The sequence below is a fragment of the Ailuropoda melanoleuca genome, chromosome 1 (assembly GCF_002007445.2).
Source record: "Ailuropoda melanoleuca isolate Jingjing chromosome 1, ASM200744v2, whole genome shotgun sequence".
In the NCBI taxonomy this organism is placed as follows: Eukaryota; Metazoa; Chordata; class Mammalia; order Carnivora; family Ursidae; genus Ailuropoda; species Ailuropoda melanoleuca.
Genome location: NC_048218.1, coordinates 63845758 through 63860681, shown reverse-complemented (window position 1 = coordinate 63860681; position 14924 = coordinate 63845758). Strand labels below are relative to the sequence as shown.

Here is a 14924-nt window from a genome sequence, read left to right as displayed (position 1 = left end):
AATCACACCCCACGAATGCAGTTACCAAAACTAGCTTGTGGGAAGCTCACAGGACAATTGACATAGTTTTGTCAACAAATGGAAGAGGGAAAAAAAGGAGGAATCCACAGATTAAAAGAAATTTGAAAGATAACCAATTACAATGTATAATATGTGCAATGGGTGGATCTTATCTGGATCTTGATTCAAACAAACTTAAAAATCTGCAAAACATTTAGGAATTGGAGCACTGACTGAATATTTGATAAAATTAAAGAATCATATATAGGTTAGATAATTGTTATGTTTTATTTTTTAATAATTCATATCTTTTGGGAGTATAAATTGAAATACTTGTGGATAAAATAATTTGATATCTTGGATTTGCTTCAAAAGAAAATGGGGGGGCTAGAAGTGAATGGGCTAGGTGACATGATTGGCTGTAAGTTGATCACTGTTAAGATTGAATGGTACATTCAGAGTCATGATGTTATTCTCTCTTGTGTAAGTTTGAAGCGTTCATTATAAAAAGTTTAAATGGGCAAAAGTATCAGTTTTTGTTTTGGGGACCAAATAGTTATTTGACACCCATTAAAACAAATACATTTGTAAAACAGAATAGCGGCTCCAGAAATAAGTTATTTAATAATATAAAACAAACATTGTAAAAATAAAATGGAATGACTGTTTAATAAATTATTTTAGCATAACTTTTTCCAATATAGAAAAAAGATAAACATATATATAGTACATACTACATGAGTTCAGTGAATTCAGAGTTTAAAAAGTTACTAATAAAACATCTTTAAGTAGACAAAAATGAAATAATATACTTATCCCAGTTATAAAAAAGAATTTTTTTTACTACTGAAGTAATAGAAAATAAGAAGCCATAGAAATATTTAAAAGTAGTGGAATTGATATTTTTGAAGTTACAAAAATGATGTTTAGTAAAATATTGAAATACTGGACTCTGTAAATAGAAGAATAATTAATATGTGAAAGAAATCAAATGTGTTCTCTAAGGAGAGAAAAAAGAAGAGTGAAGTTTCATGGAAGCTAAGATAGTATTCACAGGGTGCCTTGCCTGCACACCTGATCCCACTTTAATTAAAATTCTGATCAGTTAATGCAGAAGGGAACAGAAACTGACATTTACTCGGAATCTACCCTGTTCTAGGATGTTCTGCGATAGTCTGTGAGAGAGCTAATCTAGCTTTATAGATAAAGAAATGGGTGTTCTGAAAGGTGAAGCAACTTGCAGAAGCATCCAATGTCAGGTCTTCATAACTGGCTGCTCAGAGCCTAAAAATTACAAACCAGTAAAAATAAATGTTGTTTTGTAACTAATAATTTCATTATTATTTAAGACAAAATATTAGCAAACATGGTACATTATATAAAATAATTCAGTGTTTAAGGATGTAAGCCACTATTCAAAGTCATATGTACCATTTCCATTCTTCATATTCTCTCTTAACAGGAAATTTCATTTTATTCACTGAAATTTATTGCTAGAAAGGGATTCAAATTTAGGATATGTTTTGTTTCTTATTTAATGGGAGATAACAATAGAGTCTTAGCTTAGAATTTGTGGATGCTTTCTATTTATATCTTTCATAAAATGGAACGATTTAGTTATGGTTACTTAAACTGCCCATCTTAAAATCTTTATTGTAGAGGCGCCTGGGTGGCACAGCGGTTAAGCGTCTGCCTTCGGCTCAGGGCGTGATCCCGGCGTTCTGGGATCGAGCCCCACATCAGGCTCCTCTGCTATGAGCCTGCTTCTTCCTCTCCCACTCCCCCTGCTTGTGTTCCCTCTCTCGCTGGCTGTCTCTATCTCTGTCGAATAAATAAAAATTAAAAAAAAAAAAATTAAAAAAAAAAATTAAATCTTTATTGTAAAGTATACAAAAACAGGAATGTTAGCAGAAATGGTCATGCTTTGATTTGGTTTTGAAAGGACAAATAAACCCCAATTGTATCATAGACTCTTTTAATTTTAATACTTTTTCTCTTTTAGTACTACAAAGTGATCATTTCTTGCACTTACTGCAAACTGACAACGTTCAAATAGGATCTACAGTCATGACTATGCTACAGAACATACTACAGATTAACAGGTGATTTGGTTTTACAAAGTATTTATCAAAGTATTTATAATTTTTAACTTTTGGTCCAGAAGCATTACCAGTTTTATTCCAGTTTTGCTGAAGTCATCAATTACATATAACTTGGACATGATACTTCAAGAGCTCTGTTATTACCATTGTCTTTTAGAAAAGAATATAAAATACCATCAAAGACTGGAAATTTACTGTTGAATCGATATCTCAGAGCTTAAGATTTTAGACCGATCTCAGGCTTAGAGAAAAAATATGGTGATATCTGAAGAAAAATATTGAGATCACAATAAAAAATGCTTAATCATATATTACTTAGCAAACTGCAAGTTTACTATTATGCCAGGTCTTCAGAATGGCATAAAAGAACTAATGGGCAATTTTTCCAGGTTATAATGGAAAAAAGAGTATACACAGTTGTAACAATTGACTCTTCCAGTTCCTTATGGATTTATTAAGCATCTGTTATGTGCCAAGTATATGTCTGTCACTGGGTTCCCAAAGTTGATTAAGATATAAAACTTGCCTTCAAATAGCTTACAGTGTAGTGAAAGATAAAACCCATGAACATAATTATATTAAAACATATTAAGTTAACGGGGCGCCTGGGTGGCACAGCGGTTAAGCGTCTGCCTTCAGCTCAGGGCGTGATCACGGCGTTATGGGATCGAGCCCCACATCAGGCTCCTCCACTATGAGCCTGCTTCTTCCTCTCCCACTCCCCCTGCCTGTTTTCCCTCTCTCGCTGGCTGTCTCTATCTCTGTCGAATAAATAAATAAAATCTTTAAAAAAAAAACAAAAAAAAAACATATTAAGTTAAAATTATAAAAGTATGCACAAGTGTTAGAGGAGCTCCTATTCAAAACTGAGGGATGAAACTTTAAAGTTGAAAAATTAGCCAGAGAGGAAAAAGAGAAAGCAGTATTTCTAGGCAGAGGTAACAATGTAAGCAAATGCACAGAGATAAGAAACAACATGCTGAGGATAAAAAGTGGGTACAATTCATCCTTGCTAACATTTAAAGTTTGACAAGTGGAGGTGGCTACCAAGTTCTGCAGACTTAAGTCATAAAGAGCTTATACGCTGTGTTAAGGAAATTAAATCTTATCCTGTAGGTAATGGGATCATTAAAATATTTTTAAAGTGGATAAAAATATTTTACTTAGATCACTCAGGTTACTATGTGGGGGAAGAATTTAAGGGGGACAAAACTCTAGACAAAGAAGGCAATTAGAGGAAGTAACTACAGTAATCCAAGTGAAGTAATAAAATCTTGGCCTTGTGCACTGGTACCAAATAGATTTTAAAGCGAATAGATCTTAAAAACTAATGAATTAAAATCATCAAGATTTCACTTCCGCTTGTGACCAAGGTGAAATAATAGAAATGGATTTACCCTATTACCTAAGAACACAAAACAGGCAAAACACAAAACGATAGGTTGTTTTTTGTTTGTTTTTGTTTTTGTTGGTATTTGCTTCATGTTTTTATTTTCTAAAGAAATAAAACAAGACTGGTTGTATTTGAAACCCCACATTTACCGCCGTCCCCTACCTCCCTGATACTATTCCTCTTCTGCCATTAGATAGGTTTCAGGAAACTGGACTTAATGAAAGAAAGTGAGGCCTAAGGAAAAGGAATGAATAAGGTGAACCTAACAATTTCTCTAACTCATAGCATCGAGAGGGTTCCAGATTGTGGCTCAGGGAGGGGTATCCTAGCCAGCCTGAGTTGAAGAGGTAGAGTTGAGAGTCTGGGGAGAACAAAACAGGTAGAATTCACAAGACAGAACATCAAAGAAAAGAGAGCTATATGCAGAGAGAGAACCCCGGAGATCAGAAAATCTCCTTTAAGTATTCGGTTGAGTACTGATTGGCACACACATGTAAAGAAACTACCCAATATTAAAGACAACAATAATCCAAAACAGTGAAAAGGAACAGTACCAGAAATTCACACAGAGCCAAGAATATTGCCTGACTCCAACAGCCAAAGTGGAAAACATCATGAATAATGGAACATTGAATAGCATCCTCAGGAAGGTTTCATCTCAGTACTGGGGGATAATTAGCACTAGATTGAGTGCTATTCTGGACCATCCAAACAAAATAAAAGCAGAACCCAAATGGGGCAAATTATTTCCAAGTAACTGCTCTGGTTTTTGAAACTGCCTTATCTTAAAAATCTTTATTGTAAGTTATATACAAAGGCAGGAAGTTTAGCAGAAATGGTTATGTGTTGATCTGGCTTTAAAGGGATGAGAAAATCCCACTTGTGCCATCATAGCATCTTTGCTTTGATCTTTTTTTTCTCTTCCTTTAGTAATACAAAGTGATAGTTTCTTACAGTTTCTACAAACTGAAAATGTTCAGATAGGATCTACCATTACAGCGATGCTATAGAACGTAGTACAGATCGATAGGTGGCTTGGTTTTACAAAATGTTACTGATATTTTAGTTCTGGTCAGAAGCATTACTAATCCGATGCCAATTCTACTAAATCATTGATTGTATGTGATTTGTATATGGAACTTGAAAATCTCTAACCAGAAGAAAACTCAAAAATATTTTTAGGAATACACAAATACATAGCACCCAACAAAACACACACAAAAAAGATGTTCAGCAACAGTCATTAGGGAGATACCACTATACACTTGTTAAATGGCTGAAATTTAATACACTGACCGAAGTGTTGACAAGAATATGGAGGAATCAAACACTGCTAGTCAGAGTGATAAAACTGTACAATCATTTTGGAGAGTAGTTTGACATTTTCTTACAAGTGTGTACCTATCATATTATCCATTCCACTTCTAGGTATTTACTTGAGAAAAATCAAAGCATATGTCCATACAAAAACTTGTATACAAATGTTAATCGCGGCTTTATCTGTAATAGCCAATGACTAGAAACGACTCAAATGTCCATTACAGGTGGATGAACTATGTGCTATATCCATACAATAGGCTACTACTCAGCAAAAAAAAAAAAAAAAAAAAAAAAAAAGGAATGAACTATTCATACATGTGACAATAAAGATGAATATCAAAATAATTGTGCTGAGTGAAAGAAGTCGGGCAAAAAATACATACTGTATGATTCCATTTGTATTAAATTCTAGAAAATGTAAGCTAATTTACAGTGATAGAAAGTAGATCAGTTGTTGTCTGGGGTAGGCTGCCAAAGAGGTGAAGGGGGGGGACTACAATGAAGCACAAGGAAACTTTGTGGTGCAATGGATATGTTCCTTATTATGATATTGGTGGTAAAGCGTGTCAAAACTAAAATTTTATTTAACTCAGTTATTAATGAAGGAACCAGTAAGATGTTTATGTAAGTTCAAAGGAGAATTTGAGGAGGGGTGTTTATAGTGTGGTTTGTTAAAGAAATGTAGAAATGAATTTGCTAATAGCTAAAAAACCTGATCGATGTCTTATAAAACAATAGAGAGTAACCTTTACAGTTACTTTTTCTACCGGATAAAATACATTTGTATTGTTGAATAAGAATCTATTTGCATTGCTCTCAGATAAGAATCATTGTTACTTGTTTTCTATAAGCTAACCTCTACCTTTACAGAATTGCAAAATATCCTAATCAACGGTAAATACATAGTCAAGCAAATGTATACATATTCCTTAGTTGGGGGTAAGTAAAAGATACTCAGTGATTTTTTTTGACTATTTCTAAGTTCCAGGTAAGTTTTCATCACACGGTAACACAATATGATAGTTGCTAGTATAATGAAGAAAATACCAAAGGAAAGGTAAATTCCTCCTGTATTAAGTCCATGATAATTGAATATCTATAGCATTTTTGTCTTCATACATCATTAAGTAATGAACTTTGTACCACCTTGTGATTTTCCTCTTACTGTTGCTTTGAAGTTTTTGAATCATCTTTTTTATATTTTGTACATTTATCTTTCCTCTGCAATTTGATTACAGGTTTTTCAAAGGAGAGAGCATTTGGCTGCTTTGTATTCCTGTTTTACCTAGCATAGTGCCTTAGACACAGTAGAAATTCAGTAAATAGTAATTGATTTAATGTGATGTATTCTTGGAACTAAGCTGTATATTTAAAAAATGGGCTGTCTTCTTGAGTCCTGGCACAGTTAGTCATCAAGTTGCTAGAACTTTTATGTTTAATTTTTTATGACACCTATGCACCCATCAGTAATGGTACATTCTTAATCTCTGTATTTTGTCTATTAGTGGTGATTTACTCAGAATAGAAGGAAAAACCCTGCATTCAATTTTAGATGAAGTTGTTTTCAAGCTTTTATCAACTCCTAGTCCAGTTGTAAGAACTACTGCTACAAAGCTTCTACTGCTGATGACTGAATCCCATCAGGAAATTTTGATTTTACTGAGACTAAGTGCCTGCTACAAAGGTATTGCATATATTCTTTCTTTTCTGGAGATTCTCAAAAAGAAATTTTTATTGATGGTTTATGGAAAACAGAATTCCTATATATTTTTAAAGTTCTTATTTAAATTCCAGTTGTTAACAGGCAGTGTAATATTAATTTCAGGTACACAATTTAGTGGTTAAATAGTGATGGGGATTAAGGAGTGCACTTATCGGGATGAGCACCAGGTGGTGTTATGAAAGTGTGGAATCACTAAAATTCTTATATTTTGAAAAAGTCAATAACCAAAGTTTGCAGATAAAACCCTATTACAACAAATACCAATTCAGGAAAATGTCTTTATGTAATCAAGCTATCTTCATGTCTCAACAGATGACTTCTGGTACTTTGTTGATGAGGTTACAATGGATATTTACTCCTTCTCCCTCTGACCAAAAAAAAAAAAAAAGAAAAAAAGAAAAAGAAAAAAGTTGTATATTGAGTATACCATATAGTATAGTAAAATAATGACCAAAAAGACTGGTGACCTCAACAAGATTAACTTTACTGGAGAAAATAGAGCTGTGCTTGAGAGATTGACAGCCCTTTTGATCTTACATCGATTAATAATTACTCTTTAGCTCTTTCACTGCTGTTTCTCAAAGCAAAAAATCTTCCTCACCTCCAAAATCAAATGTGTATACTCACTAATACAGGGCCATATTATGTGGAAATTTTTTAAGATTAGAACATTACATTATGATGCATTTAGTACCTAAACTATTACAGAGGCCTTCAAAACATGCTTGATGATTTGGAAGGCACTATTTAGTAACTTACCCTGCATCAGTTATTAACTTTGAACATTATAATTATTTTATGTTACAGGAATGGAGAGGGAAAGAAGGTGCCAATAATAGAACTCTCTAATTGATATTGTGCCATACACATTTTTAAGTTCTGTAATTAGATTTATTCTATAGAAATGTGAATTTCTAACAGACTTCATTGTAAAGGAATTTCACCTGAACAATTTGTCTCCCTTTCTTTTCTCAATAGACCTTACTCAGTTTCCTCAAGATATTTTAGTCATTAGTACTGCTGATAACTTGAGTTTTGAAGGGAGTATAAAGGCATGGACAGATCCATATGGTGGCTTCCCCAATAATACACCCCAAGGGCATTTTACTTTATTTATATTGAATACATACATTATAATACATCATTTCAATGTGCTTAGAAATAGTACTTTATATCTTATACTACTACTATGTTTTATTTTGGGATAAAAATGCAGTATTTATAGCACTTCTCCTATAATAATTGCTCAGTAACCTATTGATTTGCCCCAAATTACATATAATACTATATAGTTTTATTTAGTAATAACTTTCTTTAAGAATGACTAATAATCTGTTTAAATGCTTCCACAGTGTAGGCATTTACTCAGCATGTTGTTATCTTTTTAAAAATGTTTCAGTTTAAGATATTTATGTTCAGACAGAAAAAAAACTTTCTGCTCTTTGACTTAAAACATTGATATTGAGTAGACAGCCTTTGCATCAGATCCTATAAGTGAGCACACGAAAACTCTTAGGACAGAGAAATATCCTAAAGACCTCAATCTAGAAGTCTTTGAGAAAAGGAAAAAGAAAAATCATCTGATTAATATTGCTGTAATATTCGTTTCTAAACCAGACTTTGTAACCTCTAATTAATACTGATTAGATTACAAATCATATTTTATTATTAAACGTACCTTTGTTATTCCATTTCAGGACTCAGAAATCTACTAAATAAATATGAGCCTGGGACAGAGTTTAGTCAAGAAATTGGACAGCTCATTGCTCTTTTAACCCCTAAGGTCTATCAGGAAGTAGAAGAACAGGTAATAAATTATAAAAATATTTTGCATATTTGCTAACATCTCAATAAACATTTTAGTTTGAAAATACTGGAGAGTGGTAGCCTCTTGAATCTTTTATTTGCTGTCTCTTCCCCTTTCTTTACTTATCTCCCCCCAACATTCAGAGCAGTCATAGTTTGATGAGGGAAGGGGTTTTTATAGAACAAATTTTTAACCCTAGAGCCTTTTTTCCTAGCCTGTTAAAGTTCTTCACCCCTTGAATGCTTGAATAAGTGAGGCCCAGCATAAGAAGCAAAGAGGGTAAAGTATTAAATAAGCAGAACTATAAAATCCTCATAAAAGGGGTGTAAAGGAGAATTCAGAGCTAATCAAACTATATCTGGAATACATTTTAGATATTTCCTGAGAGCCTAATGTATCTCCTTTGGGAGATCAGGTTTAATATTCTTAGACCTTACCTTTCCTGGACCTATGAAATTGTTCCCTTCTGCCCAGCTTATTAGAGATGAAGATTAATATTTGCCCAGGCCTGATATTTTAGGAGGTTAACTTCTAAAAAAGACTTTCATGGAGATGTCTCTAAATTAATTCTGGCCTTTAATTTCAGAAACTACATCAAGCAGCTTGCTTGATTCAAGCTTATTGGAAGGGTTTCCAAACTAGAAAGAGATTAAAGAAGCTTCCATCTGCTGTGATTACTTTGCAGAGAAGTTTCAGGTAAAAAGTTTTGGTGAGACGAATGATGATCTCAGAGGACACCTATATCTTATTACAGTATAGCGAAATAAAAACTTAGGATGTTTTCCCCCCAATTTTCTAATCCGTTTCTCTATTTCTTTTTTTAATTGAAGTATAGTTCACATAGAATATTATATAGGTGTCAGTTGTACAACAGTGATTCAACATTTATATACATTGTGAAATGACTATCACTCAGGATAAGTCTAGTTATCAACTGTCACCATACAAATGTATTATAGTATTTTTGACTATATTCTCTATGCTGTACTTTACATCCTTGTGACTTACGTATTTCATAACTGGAAGTTTGTACTTCTTTTCACCTATTTTGTCCATCCCCCTACTCCTCTCCCCTCTGGCAACCACCAGTTTATATCTGTTTTTATATTTGTTAGTATAGTTTTTTTTTTTTTTTAAGATTTATCCACTTGTATGAGAGAAAGAGAGAGAAAGAGACAGCATGAGCAGGAGGGGCGGAGGGAGAGGGATGTCAGGCAGACTTCATGTTGAGTGTGGAGCCTAACACAGGGGCTCAATCTCATAATCCTGAGATCATGACCTGAACCGAAACCAAGAGTCAGACATTTACCTGACTGCACCACCCAGGTGCCCCTTTGTTTTGCTTTTTAGATTCTACATGTAAGTGTAGAATCATATGGCATTTAGTTTTCTCTGACTTAATTTCACTTAGCATAATTCCCTCTAGGTCCACCTATGTTATCACAAATGGTAAGATTTCATTTTTTTTTATGGCTGAGTAATATTCTACTGTATTTATACACCACATCTTCTCTGTCCATCTATTGATGGACACTTAGGTTGCTTCCATATCTTGGCTATTGTAAATAATGCTGGAGTGAAGATGGTGTGTATATATCTTTTTGAATTAGTATTTTCATTTCCTTTGGATAAATACACATAAATGGATTTGCTGGGTAGTAAGGTATTTCTATTTTAATTTTTTTAGGAACTTCCATTCTGTTTTCCATAGTGGCTACACCAATTTACATTCCCACCAGCAGTTGTACTAGGGTTCCGTTTTCTTCACATCCTTGCCAATGTTTATTATTTCTTGTCTTTTTATATTAGCTGTTCTGACAGGTGTGAGGTGATAACTCACTGTGGTTTTGATTTGCATTTCCCTGATGATTAGTGATGCTGAGCATTTTTTCATGTGTCTCTTGGCCATCTGTACATGTTCCTTGGAAAAATGTGTATTCAGGTTCTCTACCCATTTTTGAATTGAATTGTTTGGGGGTCATTTTTGGTGTTGAGTTCTTATATATTTTGGATATTAACCCCTTATTGGATATAGCATTTGCAGATATCTTCCCCATTCTGTAGGTTGCCTTTTTGTTTTGAGGATGTTAAAGTTTGGCATAGGCCCAGTACTTCATTTTTGCTTTTGTTGCCCTGTCTGAGGAAACAGATCCAAACAGTATTGCTAAGACTAAGGTCCAAGAGTTTACTGCCAGTGTTTTGTTTTAGGAGTTTTATGGTTTCATGACTTACATTTAGGTCTTTAATTTAGGTCTTTTAATTTAGGAGTTTATTTTTGTGTATGAGAAGTTGGTCCAGTTTATTCATTTGCATGTAGTTGTCCAATTTTCCCATCACCATTTGTTGAAGAGACTATCATTGTATATTTTTGCCTCCTTTGTCATATATAATTGTCCATATGTGGGTTTATTTCTGGGCTTTCTATTCTGTTCCATTGGTCTATATGTTTTTGTGCCAGCTCCATACTGTTTTGATTACTATGGCTTTGTGGTGTAGTTTGAAATCTGGGAATGTGATACCTCCAGCTTTGTTCATTCTCAAGATTGGTTTGGCTATTCAGGGTCTTATGTGGGTCCATACAAGTTTTAGGATTCATTTGTACTAATTTTGTGAAAAACGCCAATGTACATAGAGACTACATTGAATCTGTAGGTCACTTGGAGTAGTATGAACATTTTAACAATATTAATTCTTCCAGTCCATGAGCACAATGTATCTTTTCATTTATTTGTGTCATCTTCAGTTTCTTTCATCAATGTCTTAGAGTTTTCAGAGTACAGGTCTTTCACCTCCTAGGTTAAGTGGACTCTGAGAAAAAAACTGAGGGCTTCAGAGGGGAGGAGAATGGGGGAATGGGATAGGCTGGTGATGGGTAGAAAGGAGGGCACGTGTTGCATGGTGCACTGGGTGTTATATGCAACTAATGAATCATCGAACTTTACATCAAAAACCAGGGGTGTACTGTATGGTGACTAACATAATAAAAAATATTATTATAAGAAAAAAAATTTTTTAAAGAAAAATGGAATAGGGAAGGGAAGCAGTGAGAATAAAGTGAAATTTATATATAAAAAAAGTTTATTCCTATATTTTATTCTTTTGATACAATTGTAAATGGGATTGTTTTCTTAATTTCTCTTTCTGCTACTTCATTATTAATATATAGAAATACAACAGATTTCTATCAATTAATTTTATATCCTGCAAATTTACTAAAATCATTCATACCAATAGCTTTTTGGTAGAATCTTTAGGCTTTTCTATCTGGGTGTTATATACAACTGATAAATTATTGAACGCTACATCTGAAACTAATGATGTACTATATGTTGGCTAATTGAATTTAAATTAAAAAAAAAAAGAATCTTTAGGGTTTTCTTTTTTTTTTTTTAATAGTAATGATCTGGTCTTTATTGGGAAAGACAGTTCTCTGTGGGTTTTTGAACTTCTTTTTCCTTTTTTTATTATAATAATATTTTTTTATTATATTATGTTAGTCACCATACAGTACATCCCTGGTTTTTGATGTAAAGCTCGATGATTCACTAGTTGCACATAACACCCAGTGCACCATGCAATACGAACCCTCCTTATTACCCATCACCAGCCTATCCCATTCCTCCACCCCTCTCCCCTCTGAAGCTCTCAGTTTATTTCTCAGAGTCCATAGTCTCTTATGCTTCATTCCCTCTTCTGATTAACCCCCCTTTCTTTATCCCTTTCTTCTCCTACCAACCTTCCTAGTTCTTATGTTCCATAGATGAGAGAAATCATATGATAATTGTCTTTCTCTGCTTGACTTATTTCACTTAGCATTATCTCCTCCAGTGCCGTCCATGTAGCATCAAATGTTGAGAAATCGTTCTTTTTGATAGCTGAGTAATATTCCATTGTATATATGGACCACAGCTTCTTAATCCAGTCATCTGTTGAAGGGCATCTCGGCTCCTTCCATGATTTGGCTATTGTGGACAATGCAGCTATGAACATTGGGGTGCATATGGCCCTTCTCTTTACTACGTCTGTATCTTTGGGGTAAACACCCAGTAGTGCAATGGCTGGGTCATAGGGTAGTTCAATTTTTAACTTTTTAAGGGACCTCCACACTGTTTTCCAGAGTGGCTGTACCAACTTGCATTCCCACCAACAATGTAGGAGGGATCCCCTTTCTCCACATCCTCTCCAACAATTGTTGTTTCTTGCCTTGTCTATCTTTGCCATTCTAACTGGCGTAAGGTGGTATCTCAGTGTGGTTTTGATTTGAATTTCCCTGATGGCTAATGATTTTGAACATTTTTTCATGTGTCTGTTAGCCATTTCTATGTATTCATTGGAAAAGTGTCTGTTCATATCTTCTGCCCTTTTTATGATTTGTTTATTTGTTTCTCTCATATTGAATTTGAGAAGTTCCTTGTAGATCTTGGATACTAATCTTTTATCTGTAGTGTCCTTTGCAAATATATTCTCCCATTCCGTGGGCTGTCTCTTAGTTTTTTTGACTGTTTCCTTGGCTGTGCAGAAGCTCTTTATCCTGATAAAGTCCCATAAGTTCATTTTATCTTTTATTTCTCTTGCCTTTGGCGATGTGTCGTGAAAAAGGTTNGTTCATTTTATCTTTTGTTTCTCTTGCCTTTGGAGATGTGTCATGAAAAAGGTTGCTGTGGCTGATGTTGTAGAGGTTACTGCCTATGCTTTCCTCTAGGATTTTAATGGATTCCTGTCTCACATCGAGGTCTTGCATCCATTTACAGTTTATCTTTGTATATGGTGTGAGAGAGTGGTCAAGTTTCCTTCTTTTGCATGTAGCTGAANGCTCTGGCCGATGTCATAGAAGTTGTTGCCTATGTTCTCCTCTAGAATTTTGATGGATTCCTGTCTCACATTGAGGTCTTTCATCCATTTGGAGTTTATTTTTGTGTATGGTGTGAGAGAGTGGTCAAGTTTCATTCTTTTGCATGTAGCTGTCCAATTTTCCCAGCACCATTTATTGAAGAGACTGTCTTTTTTCCACCGGATGTTTTTTCCTGCTTTATCAAAGATTAGTTGCCCAAAGAGCCAAGGGTCCATTTCTGGGTTCTCTATTCTGTTCCATTGGTCTATGTGTCTGGTTTTTCGCCAGTACCATGCTGTCTTTGTGATCACAGCTTTGTAGTACAGCTTAAAATCCAGCGTTGTTTTGCCCGCTGCTTTGTTTTTCCTTTTCAACAGTTCCTTGGAGATTCGGGGCCTTTTCTGGTTCCATACAAATTTAAGGACTATTTGTTCCAGTTCTTTGAAAAATGTCCTCGGTATTTTGATCGGGATAGCATTGAAAGTGTAGATTGCTCTGGGTAGTATGGACATTTTAACTATGTTAATTCTTCCAATCCATGAGCATGGAATATTTTTCCATCTTTTTATGTCTTCCTCAATGTCTTTCAAGAGTGAATTATAGTTTCTAGAATATAGATCCTTTACGTCTCTTGTTATGTTAATTCCAAGGTAACGTATGTTTTTTGGTGCTATTGTAAATAGGATGGATTCCCTAATTTCTCTTTCTTTAGTCTCATTATTCGTGTATAGAAATGCAACTAACTTATGAGCATGGATTTTGTATCCCGCCACATTACTGAATTGCTCTATAACTTCTAATAGTTTGGGGGGGGATTCTTTTGGGTTTTCCATATAGAGTATCATGTCACCTGTGAAGAGAGACACTTTGACTTCTTCTTTGCCAATTTGANGACTTCTTCTTTGCCGATTTGGATACCTTTGATCCCTTTTTGTCTTCTGATTGCTGTTGCAAGGACTTCTAGTACTATGTTGAATAATAGTGGCGAGAGTGGGCATCCTTGTCGTGTTCCTGATCTTAAGGGAAAGGCTTCCAGCTTTTCCCCATTGAGAGTGATATTCGCTGTAGGCTTTTCATAAATGGATTTTATGAGATTGAGGAATGTACCCTCTATCCCTACACTCTGAAGAGTTTTAATCAGGAAAGGATTCTGTATTTTGTCAAATGCTTTTTCTGCATCTATTGAGAGGATCATATGATTTTCGGCTTNGTTGATAAAATCTATGACACTGATAGATTTGCAAATGTTGAACCACCCTTGCATCCCAGGGATGAATCCCACTTGGTAATGATGGATAATCCTTTTAATGTACTATTGGATTCTATTAGCAAGGATCTTGTTGAGAATTTTGGCATCCACATTCATTAGGGAAATTTGCNGATCTTGTTGAGGATTTTGGCATCCATATTCATTAGAGAAATCGGTCTGTAATTCTCCTTTTTGAGGGGGTCTTTGCCTGGTTTGGGGATCAAGGTAATATTAGCCTCATAGAATGAGTTTGGTAGCTTTCCTTCTGTTTCTATTTTTTGAAATAGCTTTAGGAGAATAGGTATTATTTCTTCTTTGAATGTTTGGTAGAATTCCCCCAGGAAAACCATCAGGCCCTGGCATTTTGTTTTTTGGAAGGTTTTTAATCACTGTTTCAATTGCTTCATAATTAATTGGCCTGTTTAAAAAATCAGTTTCTTCCTGTTTCACTCTTGGTAGTTTATAGGTTTCCAGGAAGGCCTCCATCTCTTCCAGATTG

The 14924-nt window shown here is 34.5% G+C and overlaps 1 protein-coding gene across 2 annotated transcripts in view; it reads left to right on the top strand.

Moving 5' to 3' along the window:
- The window catches only part of IQCB1 (IQ motif containing B1), a 68279-nt gene that overhangs the window by 13040 nt on the left and 40315 nt on the right, over positions 1–14924 (top strand). For both annotated transcript variants that reach the window (XR_004624954.1, XM_034659303.1), the window contains exons 7-10: positions 2003–2102; positions 6321–6499; positions 8236–8345; positions 8932–9041. Coding sequence is in view for 1 of the 2 variants with exons in the window: in XM_034659303.1 (XP_034515194.1) it covers positions 2003–2102; positions 6321–6499; positions 8236–8345; positions 8932–9041 (499 nt within the window). In the remaining variant the exon portion in view is untranslated. The remainder of the gene's footprint in view (positions 1–2002; positions 2103–6320; positions 6500–8235; positions 8346–8931; positions 9042–14924) is intronic.